Source organism: Lissotriton vulgaris, chromosome 2_1 (assembly GCF_964263255.1).
Source record: "Lissotriton vulgaris chromosome 2_1, aLisVul1.2, whole genome shotgun sequence".
NCBI classification, from domain to species: Eukaryota; Metazoa; Chordata; class Amphibia; order Caudata; family Salamandridae; genus Lissotriton; species Lissotriton vulgaris.
In genome coordinates this window covers 383,989,504-384,001,929 of record NC_141687.1, presented here as the reverse complement: position 1 = coordinate 384,001,929, position 12,426 = coordinate 383,989,504, and the positions used below count along the sequence as shown (strand labels likewise).

Sequence of the window (12,426 nt, the reverse complement as noted above, 5' to 3'; positions counted from 1 at the left end):
GAGCTGTGTTAAAAGCAGCTCTTTGTCTGTATCTTAGTCCTGCTCGTCCTCTCGCGGTCATTATTTGTGAGGTGAATCCCACCCGAGATAGCAACATCAGAAGTGCTGATAATATACGCCCATCAAAACTGAGGCGTGTGACTTTTTTACACTTTCAATAGAAATTACTTGCAAAATAAAAAATAAATAAACTAGCATTTTGTGCACATTAGATGGATGCAACCAGACCTGGAAAGCCCTCCTTTTTTTTCGAGTCCTGCTCAGTGGTCACCGCCAGGATCTGCGAGGTCGTCGGTGCCTCTGCAAAACAGTTTGGGATTAGGTGGGATGCTGTGCGCAAAACAGGCGCAAGCACCCTACGTGGACATTTACTGACTGATTTATGCTCACGTTTGAATCCGAGCAAACTGCCTCTGCACAAATGTTGAGTGCTTCGGAGTATTTGCAGTCACAGTTTGTCCTGGCTGCTTGGCAAAGAGCTGTGGCACCAACACACTAGAAAACGACATGTTTCAGCTGATTGCAGGTGAACTTAAATCAACATATGTGTTTTATTTACTTTGAAGCACCTGGGCTTCTGAGAGGCATGATGCAAGTAGGCATCAACACAATCAAAAATGCAAACACTTTTTGGCTTTTGCTTCTGGCCTTGAAACAGTAAATACCTTGTGGTTGTTTACCATGAAAGAGCTGGACAAGGAAGGTCATGGCAGCAGCATTTTACTTGTGCAATCATCTTTCTTGCTGAACTTCATGTTGGAACTTAGTGAGGGCCAAATACAGCTCTTTCAACACAGAAAACACAAGTCACATGTATTGGCACTCCCACAACTTTAATAAAAGCTATATACATGTTGCAATACAATACGAGAAACATCTGTTCTAGTAATAGAACCAGTCCAGGTTACCCTAGAAATGTCCGTTCCCTGCTCTATTTGTACAGCACTTGGCATGAAGGAGTCTTTCCCTGTTGTTCCGCAAGTATTATAGAACACTGCCCCAAAACCAGCTCTCGTCGCCATTAATGCAAACAAAAGACCGGACCAGACTTCGACACCTGTAGAAATGGCCTACTGACAGCACAACACCCACCACAGCCCATCACTACTCATCTTACTTATTCACAGTGATGAAGCTGCACAAACAAGAAAAGAAGCCTGCAACACACAAAACATGTGGATGGTAAGTCAATCACTCCAGCCCTTAATACTAAGGAGACGTGGCCTTTGTAAAGTTAAGGCTCTGCATTGAAGTCACAGGCATTAATTGGATCCTGTGCCTCGCCTCCCCAACAATGCTGTAGGGCGGCGGTCTGGATACTGCGGTGACTGCTCCGAGCATCAGTTTCATCAGCATGTTCCAGTGTACCATTATTTGTTTGGCCTTCCTACTCTTAGACGGCGTTGCTAGTGGTGGCACCAAAGCGCCATGTTCCTTCCATTTCTCCTAAAATGAAGCCTGTACGGAAGAGGCAGCAGCGCCCTCACACATATGTAGTAAACTTTTCCCATCGTCACCTATGTATAGACTGAGCTGGCAGGAAGTCAGGCCCAGGCTCATCTCACAGACATTTCTTTGTTCCAAAAAGCTTGCAGAATCCCCCTCCCCCACTGCTTTTGGTGGCTGAACAGGTGTCCTTTGATCAGTGCTGCAACTGGCTTGCAGACAGTGCCTCTTGGGGTTCGCCTTCTATCACGTCATCTGTGCAGCAGGTTCAGGAATTACCCAGTGGTCAGTGGAAGTCTCTTTGGCCACAAGCAGGAGATTCCCAAACCCCACAACTGCCATATGTTGTTGCATCTGGTCTCGCGAGGTTACGCCTGAGATGGGCAAGCGCTGATCTCCCAGCCTGAGTACACATGGAAATACTCTGTTAATAAGAATGTGACCTGGGATATCCGAGAGCTAAGAAAAGGGTCAAAGTTAAAGTTATGTGGGCATGCCCTCCAGTGCACTGACATTGCACACTTCCTTTCTACAATGCACGTCCTTAACACTTATATTTACCATGGCAGTGCGATGTACAGCATACCATGCACAGTGCAAAGCAGCACAGGCCATTGTATTTACTTCACATATATCAGACACATCACTTCTACGAAGTACAGCAGTGCAAGGTGTCCTGCACTTTACAATACACTGAGTGGTGCCCGCCCCTCTAAAGGCTGATTCACTTTCATTGCGTGTGTCTGAGCAGTCTGAGCATGTCATTCAATAAACATATATATATACATGGTCCTGGCTATGCAATCCAAAACAGATGCCTTGTACAATTCACCTGTGCAATAATCTAGAATAGCAAAGCTGGGACAGCTTTCATACAAAGAATTCTGAAAACCGAGTATCCTTTATAGGGGCATGCTGTGCTCAATTTAAGCTGGTGGTTTCCGGTGCTCGACAATGGTACTTAATTATCAACACCAGCACTTGTGGCAGTCTGCCACACGGTGGCACTGTTTGTGCAATTTATAGATGAGCACAACATTAGATGTTTAATAACTTAATATACATTAAAATGACTAAAACCTGCCGCCCAAGACATTCTTTTAGTTTTTGGGGCCTGAAATAGTCTGGATTGTCACACTTGTAGGAGTATGACAGTTAATAGTTGTGTTGGTACTGTCATTGGAAGCGCTGACTGGGAAAATGGGTGGTATAAGCTGCAGTGGCCTCTTGTCAAGGGCCCTGGCACTTATTGTTTTTACAAATTAAGCTCTGTAATGTATGTGAACTTAAGTGGCCTGTCCCTATTATCGCTGGCATTCACCCTCCCATGTATCTCTCCCAGGGCTCTTGAATATCTATGGTCCTTACAGTAAATGCATTTTCCGGCTCCCGAGTACTTTTGTTCTCCCTACAGGCCCTTCTCTTTCTGGACTGTGGTGTAGCTCTGCTCTCAATCTGGCTGCTCTCTTTTTGGACCCTGATATCTCTACCCACCGCCTGCCCCCTTCTGACGTACTCTGGAGTATGTGTTCCTTGTTCTGCTACCACCAACCCCCTCCTGTCTTTCTGCATCATAGATTTACTCCAGTATTTGTCCACCTCTGGCTTCAGGAGCATCTCTGTAAAGTGCACAGCCGCCTACCCGTGTGCTCTGGTGTGCCACTGCTCTCTGCTCACCCTAATTTTGAACTCTGCAGCACTTTACCCTTCTTTAAGGTATTTCTGACTCTAGCTTCGCCCACTCCTCAGTGAGTTCTTTGAGTGTCCATGGCCTCCTGGCCAGCCATCCTGCTTTCACTGGACATTGTTTTGTTTGTGCAAAGAGATCGGAGTTCACACCACCCTCCCTACCCGCTGTCTTGTGAAATCCTGGCCCAGGATTTCACATCTCATATTGCTGGCGAGGTAGTTCCTTCTGTCCCCAACGTCAGCACTTTAAGCAGTTTTATGATCTTCGTGCGTCAGGCTCCAGAAGTCAGGCCGCACCCCATATTCGGATGCACAGAGTCATCAGATCCTGCTAAGCTTTCAGTAGGCAAGAATAGCAAAACCCATGCACATTTTAACAGCTCAACGCCCACTATTATGCCTAGCTTGAGGGTGCACAGAGGCCATTTTGGCTGCATGCCCAACAGTGCTATAAATACTGCTAAACACTGACAACTTACTTAAACCAGTGACCAGTGGACCAAAGTTCCAGGGCCTTAGGGGATGCTAATATGGACAAAGATGGGATCCAGCAAGGAAAAATAATAGACTTAAGAAAATGAGGGGAGCAAGGTCCATGAAAACAAAAGGGAATAAGGTTGGAGGAGAGGCGTAGCCCTTTGGCAAGCTCTGATATTACTACAAGTTACTACAAGTCTAAAAGCATAAAAATGACATCCAGAGAAATGTCTGGTGACCCGTTTCTACATCAAACTGAGGCCAAACAAGGCAGAGTTTTGACTCTAGTGACTTTTCCTCGATGTTATCCTGGCTAAAAATAGTAGCCACTCAAGGGATTGCCCACTATGGTTTCTTACGCTAAGGCCCTGGCATTAGACCCGACTCTATCAATCACTACATCAACAGAATCTACAAAACAGCACTTCTTACAAAAACACTGTATCAGAATCCCCTCTTGTCACTCAAAAATATCCAAGATCAGTGGCTCCAGACCAGCGTGCAGGGCTTCACCAAAACCTATAACTAAATGAATAAAATTAAAAATGCTATATTCCTCCCTCCATGAAACACTCGCCCCTCCTCCATATTTATCTGGAGAACTCGCGTAAGGCTGCATTCGCCCTGTGAAGCTATCTAGGTTATATTGTTACACTGGGTACAGTTCTGGTCTCTTTGAAGCGCTTTGCTGGCCATGTTGCAAATTGTGTGCAATATAATGTTTCAATACAATATATAAACTTCTGGGAAACAAAAGGGGTGGAGAGGTTCCCTTATATCAAGGAGGCAGGGTTTGGGGTAGTACGAGTAAACAAACTATGGAGAGGAGGTTGGTTAGGATGGACAGGGCGTAGTCAACAGTCACAAAAACCGAAGTGCATGAAAAGAAGACGCAGCGCCTATCTAGCCTGCCAGCAAGCGCCACCAGGAAATGCTCCTCAGCAGAAAGTAGAAGCCGACCCTTGAGCTCTATCTCCGAGCCAACAAGCAGATAAGGAGCTGCCAGAATCTTTCTGTGGGGATCTGTTTGTAGGTGTCTGTCGCTTTTTCTATTCCAAGGGTGCACCCGAGCACTCACTCTATACATCCAGGGTAGCACCTTGCTCTCTGTTGCCCAAAACACCTTGCTCTTTTCTCTCAGCTCCAAGCTCTTTACTCCAAGTGGGGTAAATTGTGCTCTAGTTTACAAGTAGTTGTATGCCCTCGCTCTCTACCCCAATGTGCTAATAACCAGATTCTTATTTGCCTTCAGGGGTTCTCCAACTCTTTCTCAGCCCCAGACACTTTTTAATCTTCTCTCCCAATCATGGGGTTCTTGGCCCATCCCTTACGGCTGTTTAGCAGCTCTCAAACCTCTCTGTTCCCAAGTGCACTCTAGTCACCTTAAAGGTTATCCCCAGGGGCTCTCTTATTTATGGGGGGTATACTGTCCCTTACACGTCTTCGAATTGTCCAGAAACTTCCCAGCGTCTCCTATGGTTTCACCTGGTCCCCTCCTGTCCAGAGACACCACTCCACTAATTCTACGGTAATGTGCCGAGCATAGTGCTTTCCAGGTATCTAAAGTGTGGCCACATATCTGGGTAAACTCTTTTTCCTCACTTTCTAGAAAGAAACAAGTGAAACAGACAGTGTCTATCAGGGAAACTTACAATAGGTAAATGCACGAAACTAAACAGTTTGCTCTGCCACCACTTCACTGTAAATAGGTGAAGGAAACATAGCAAAGATTGGTGCATTGTAAATGCCCTACAGTGAGGGTACTGTTATACTCCTAACAAAGCCCCTGCACTTCCAACCGTTCCACAATATAGGCAGGGGTCTCATAAGTCAGTAACGAAAGAAAATACCATTCATTGGTATTTATTTCTCCAGAGAACAGCAGCGCCCGCACCCTTCCCTCCCATGCACAGTAATTATTAACTAGCAAAAGAACTAGTGAATGGAAATTTCCTCTTTTCGTCTTCCACCAGCGCTTTCTCTGGAGCCCAGTAACTGTGAAATCTACCTTGGACAACAGGCATTGAAGGGCAGAGGTGGAGGAGGAAGTAAAAAGGGGGGGTCGGGAGTCCAGTGCATGAAAAGTGCAGGGAAGGCTAGCAACAAAGAAGAAGAGTGCGGCACAGTGTCACTTCAGAGGGCAGGAGATGCTTATCTCAAATATGCCAGGCACCTGGCTCCCTAAGCAGAGACCTTGGACCTTTCCACCATGTCCAGTTGTCACTGGGTTCCCTCCTTGACCTGCAAATTCAGGTGTGTTCTGCTTATGGAAATGCTTCCCCTTCCAATGACCTCAATGACCCCAAGAATGCTCTGACCAGGCATAAGCTTGCTCTGCCGATGCCCTGCTTACCTGGATAGTGGCACAGGTAGGAGTAAAAGCCCTCTGACTTCAGCATAATGAGCAAGGAGCCCCAACCCAGCAGCACAGCTGAAAAGAGGAGGTTCTCGATTACGGCGGTGGAGGCCATCCACCAGCGGCGCTGGTGGGCCGTTGCTAGTGTGGGAGCCATGTTGAATGTTTGAAGAGGGGTCTTTCTTCACAGCGTAGATCTGAAAAACAAAGAATAGATCAGCCTTAATAGGGTTGCTCTTCAAACCCTTATTGCACTGCCACGCATCCTGCCACTATTGACTACAGCACCACTGATCACTCCTACTATGACACCCACCACAGTCAAGAAGAGATGTACAATACTTCCTGCAGGCGACAAAAGACCTTTATTAACCCCTTCAATTCAAAATGAATGCCTGTGCAGGAGCAGGGTGGGAGAGAGGGTCAGGAGTTGTATGGGTAGAAAGAGAAAACAGGTAGATTAGGACAAAACCTGACATTCAAAATGCAATTCTACTGATGGTGGGGGAGGGGCGGTAGGTGCACACAGCTCTTTTGTATTATAAGGTCACCTCAGGGGCAAACAATATAGTCGTTCCTCAACCTCCCCTGGAATGTTTCCCCACTTTGCTGAAGGCAACGAGTCTCAAGAGCAGGCACACGCCTGTTTTCTACCCAACTAAGTAACTGTGCCCATCAATGACAAACCCCACTCGCCCCCTTCATCTCTGGGCAGCTCAAGGAGTCAATACACAATGACTAAGGTGTTCTGCTGATGGAGTGGACTGACTAAGGTGTTAGGCTGATGGAGTGGACTGACTTAATGTTAAGGGAGACACAGGGGACAGAGATGTGCATATTCTTTACCGGAAATATATAGAACCAAAACAGCAGAATATTGCAGGAATATCTGCCATCCATATCTGACTGTCACGGAAAAAATAACGTAATACCACAGGTACCCTGGGAGTGTGGCATTCCTGTGTAATAGGTTATGTTTTAATATGCTTGCATAAGAAGCAGGGGCTTATTGAATTCTGCTTTTATCAGCCAATCACCATGAAGTCCAGTGGTTTTATATTTCAACCGTGTGGGCTTGACAATGAAACAAAGGTGAGGCTATCATCAGAAAGGAAGATTAATTCAAATTATTCATGGTAGACTCCTCCAGGAATAAAGTCAATCAGAAGCCAAATGTGAGAAGAATGATCTCTCTGATGCATCCATTATCAGCTCTACGTCCGAAGTATGGCTTCTCCTTTGGGCCACAAGCCCTTATAGTACCTCCAGACGACAACAAAGCAAACCCTTAACATTGCAAGTTTTTTTCTGTGTAGTTAGTCAGTGTGCATTCTTGTAAATAAGGTTTTCATGTTTTTGTACTTTTTATTTTTAGGGTGATTTAACACTAATAGACATTTGGGTGTGTCACTGTTTGTATTATTCCTGTAAACAGCTACAAATCGTCCTACTTTCCACACTTTCAGTAGAAGTCTACTTAAAGCCATTCTGTAGGGAATTGGAGCTATGAGAGAATAGAAATAAAAGGGCAATTCTGCACAATGACTTTCGTTCTTGACTTGAACGGGTCTGTGGAAACCAGAAATGTCAACTAGCCAGAAATAGGGGAGCCATTTTTCTCTATTATTGCTTAAAATATGTTGATATATTCAGCCTATTTATAATTTGAAATCAACGGCACCCAGGAGTCGCATTAATGTCAGTTGATCAATAAAACTCTCATGCCATGCAAAATCACCCTGGAGTGTTAAAACATTAGCATGCATGGGAAGAATGGGATACAGAGGAGAAGGCGAGGGGCAAGGAAAGGGATGACAAACCAGGCCTTATAGCTTGTAAAACAGTAAAAACATAGGCATTTAAACAAAAGAAAAGGTATACGACCAAAGTCAATAACTCTACAAAATATGTTCTACACGGGGTGGGGGGTCCCTTTAATGAGTAAGCGAATGAGTTGTAATACAATTATTTTGAGCGACAGTCTAAAAAGGCAGAGTTGGGAAGGTTTGAAAAATATTGAAGGAAAGGCATGCGAAATTGTCAACATTCTTACCAAAAAATAGGGAATGTTATTATGCCCCTCGAAAGGAATGGTAGAAACAATATACTATGTTATCTATATTAACATCTACCATCCCTACTGCCCCACCGCGCTACTTTCTTCACTTTCCTATTAGCTAAACCTATACAATGACGCGCGTTCCTGAGATCAGTGGATCGGCCTCTGCAGCCTCATAGGCTGAGACACTCAGCCTCGGCGCTTCTCATTGGTGTGCCGGACGGTCGCTAGGCTGCGGCTCCCACGCCTGTTCAGCTGGAGCCGGTTCGAACCGGCAGGCGCGAGAGAGGGGAGCCGCAGAACAGCCGGTGCACGCGGAAGGGAGACACTGCGCAGGTGCCCGGGCGGCGCGCGCCTTGCAGACTGAGCTCATCCTGCGGGACAAGGGTACAGCGGCGCACGAGCCTGGCCGGCAGTGCACGAGCCTGAGCGCGAGCTGTAGGACCCAAGCGCCGAAGTTCCTGCTCCAGCGCCCATGCAGGGATCATACAATTTGCTTGGTTATTGCCCCATTCTCCAGTCACTGTCCCCGTGTGCGTTATATTCTCCCAACTCCACACTTTATTCCTAGCAGGCTTGCAACTGTCCCCGATGCTTAATTTGATAGCTGTTGAGCTGTCACTGCCCAAATTATTACCACCAGTAGTGTCGGCAACATTTATCTTGTTGTCGATTGCTCCTGCTTTTGTGCGGGATACTCAGTATGCCTGCTGTTGTTCCTTATTGTCTGTCATAACGCAGAATATCCCCTGTATTATGGCCAATCGTCAGATATTGCCACGCTTCTGTAACCTTTCTCTCCACTGCTGTAGTTAATGTCACTACAGCTGCTTTGGTACGCATTGGTCCAGCTAATGCCCCAGTGCCCCCTGCCTATTATCTCAATACTTGTCATTAATCTGTTTTTTCACCAGTTCCACAGTTTTTGTCCCCAGTGTGTTTTTAATTGTCGCCGCACCCCATCAAGGCTCACTAGACTCATTATTGCCCTAGTTCTTGTGCTATTATTACAAAAGCCCAGGCTATTTGCCCAGGGCCCCCCAGTGAACCTGGCAGGAAAGAGCTGGTGCCCTAGTACTCCTGTCAATGTGCTAGTCCTACACTATTAACCACATCCCTCTCGTACACAGAGCAACAGTTACTGTTCCAGGTCTCACTGCTATTATGTAGATTCTGTGCTACTAACACGGTGTTCAATACATTAAAACAATCAACTATCTGTACCCCCGTGCACCTCTCACGTATTGCCAATGCTCATAATATCCACGTATGAACTACCTCCTATTACCCTAATAATCATAATACTCTCACCCCCAGTTATTGCACCAGTGCCAATGCTTCTGTGGCAAACGTTCTACTGTCTTCGTGGTCCTGCGCTCTACCAGTTAGGTATTTATTGCCCCAGTGCCCGTGCGACTGTCACAAAGTTATTTCCACAATGTATTTCCCCTGAGCCCGTTATCGCTCCAGTAGCACTGCTATCCTATCTCCCAAACTATCCTAGATGTCCTCGTCGTCCCGCGTCCCCAGTGCCTCCGTAGCTGCCCGTGGCTCCAGATTATTGCATAAGTGCCCCTGCCATTTGCCACATTTGCGCAGTTATCGATCATCCTGGTGCACAGATGTTCCACCCATTAGTCCTAATTCCACGCAGTCCTCGTCCTAAAACCCGCAATTGCTTCGTCTAATTGCCCCTGTCATCCATTTGCCCACTTGCTATTTTTATTGCCAGCACACCAATGTTTCCATATTTGGTATCTATCTTCGTAATATCCCAGCCCCTGTCATGCCTATCTAATTGCCCTCTGTTCTCCTTTAACTGCCCTCTCTTTACCTTTGGCTGTGATGGAGCTGTTGGTCCTGCTCCCTTTGTTCCTTCCTGGCCGGGCTAACCCTCTCCCTAGCCCGGTGTTCCTTGCCGGGCACCCCCTGCCCCTCGGACCGGCTTCCGCGTCTTGCGCCCGTCCGCACCTTTCCTTGGGCTCTTTATTCCGATCCTCTTTTATTCATCTCAGTCTGAAAGGCATAAACACGGCTTGTCGCCGATTGGCTTAGCGGACCACAGCTGTACGCTGATTTGAACAATGAAATGGTACTGCTTGCTGATTGGGTGGTGGCTGTTTCCAGCCCAGACTGAACGAATCAGCTGCCGGAAGCAGAGAGAGACAAACAACTCTGAGAAAAATACTTTCTGAGAAGAGAAGGAACGAAAACAAGAAAGCCGGTGACCCCCACCCAGAAATATTCCTCTGCCGGATAAGTGACATTTCCATGCCGCGATAACGCGCTTCCAGACAAAGACCCCCTTCAGAGATAGACGTGACAGATTTCCCTTACCAAACCCTAACCCGTTTCGGGTTAAATCGATCACCCTACCACCATCAATTCACCTCCAGAGCCCCTAAAATCTCATAACAGTTTGCCATCCAAAGCAAATTAATAACGCTCATCTCAAACAAACCTCCACAGCAAAAGCCAGAAATATACCACTCTTGTTGATAGGGAGGCAGTGGCTTGGCAAGCAAAAAAATGGAATTCAACCCAGATCTGTGTCTAGGGGTAAATCTTTGATTTGTTCAGCATTCCGTCCATCGTCTGTTCTTTTTGCATCCATCAGAGGACAGGCTCCATCTATCCAAGCCTCCAAAATGCTGCACAAATGAGCCCTCAACAGAGCCCTCTGTATAACATCCAGCTACATCTGCTCATTAAAGCCCCCAACATAACCCTCCACCACAGAACCTACAACTCTTCAACATATTCTGAATGGTATTGTATTGCACCATTTATATAGTGCTTAGTACCCTCTATGTGGAGCAGTGAAACGCTTACCTTCATGGGCAGTATGATACACTGTACGTTATGTGTTGGAAGGGTTCTGCCTTTGTTTTTGATCCTATGTGGGAAGTGTGCTTCCATGTCATGCCTGAGGACCACGTTATAGGATGCAGCACTAAGCAGTGTGGGGGATAAAGAGGTATGAGAGAAAGGTGCGCAATTTACGGTTTTCAGTAGGTCAACAAATTTGAACAACTCTGCAGGTCCGTTTATGGTATTTCTTATGGTCAGAATTAATTCCAAGTTATTCAGTTTAAAAAGTTATAGTGCAGAGAGGCACTTTTGGAGGGAGAAAGGGTGGCGTTATCCACTGGAATGGACTCCGCTACTATCAATCTATATCTGATTGTCATTGTGAGATGTAAATAAGTGATTATTGTATGTAGATAGTTGGGACCTGCAGTGGTGGACTAGATTAGAGTTTTCTGATTGGCCAGCGGTATGTGGCATCTCTTCAGATATTCCATGCCTGTTCAGTTAGAGATGGCTTTATGGGTTAGTACAGTACTGGGTCATGGACCAGGACTCCTAATAGGCCTGTCTTATGTCAGTGTAGCAGGATTAAGCAGTAGCATTACAGGTAATATTATGTAGCCTGTATGAGCTACAAATGTCTGCTGACTATTGAGTGTTATGGTATTAGTATTCGTGTGAGTCAGTATGGTTATTATTATTTGACATTACTGTATAATGTCCAGACTAGACATAGGTCAGCCCGTCTTACCGTATGTGAATATTGAAGCTAATGTGCAGGTTGAGGTGTCAACAGCTAAGGAATGTACATTGTGATTGTACTCGAAGGTGTAATTACCAATTTATTTTGAGATGATCTACTTATCTTAGAAGTAGTCATATTTTCACTTCTCTCCTGAAGTGTATATGCTCCCAAATGCTTCAAATCATTGCAGATAGCAAGGTCCAGAGATTGGCAGCTTCTACTGAGGAAAGTAGTGCCTCGTATGGAACATACATGGGATCCATGATGCAAGTCTGGAGCGTAGTGCCAGTTTTGTTTGCATCGCTTTAATTTTACTTGTATATATAGTGATCATTTTTATTGGACGGTTCTGTGGACAATGCAGAGTGTCTTGATAATGGCACTTCTAGCTAGAGGTATCCATTGGTGTGATTGTGTGACTGGAGTTATGGGTTCTCTTGAGTGAAGGTGGAGACTGAATCTTGAGGCACTATTTAGGATTAGTTGTACTTTGTATATGATGAAACCGGGAGTTCGATACTATTGGCAAAATCAAGTTTGGAGATTACACGTATGAGGATCGTTTGTAGCTTTGTTGGTATCCAAGGTTTGGGAAGATAAAATATTTTTTTAATCGCAATTTGGAGGAGATTTAAGGCAGGGAGATTTAGGTGGTTCTATCATATTAGTGAGTCTGGGCAGAATTCTTATATTGAGTTGTTTTTATACTAACTTCAGACATATCCAAATATATGTGACCTTTAACTCTATTCCTTGGGTCTGTGGTTTATGTGCAATCTCGGCTGATTAGTTTGGCTTGACACCAACTCCCAAACTGAGACGCCACTGCGTCATATACGTAAG

The 12,426-nt window shown here is 45.6% G+C and overlaps 1 protein-coding gene across 1 annotated transcript in view; it reads right to left on the bottom strand.

The window, feature by feature from the left end:
• SLC43A2 (solute carrier family 43 member 2) overlaps positions 1–10,025 on the bottom strand; it is a 74,352-nt gene extending 64,327 nt beyond the window's left edge. Inside the window, exons 1-2 of the mRNA XM_086955212.1 lie at positions 9,862–10,025; positions 5,966–6,165 (exon numbers count right to left, since the gene is read on the bottom strand). Coding sequence (XP_086811338.1) covers positions 5,966–6,125 — 160 coding nt within the window. The 5' untranslated portion in view covers positions 6,126–6,165; positions 9,862–10,025. The remainder of the gene's footprint in view (positions 1–5,965; positions 6,166–9,861) is intronic.
• Positions 10,026–12,426: the final 2,401 nt, after the last annotated feature.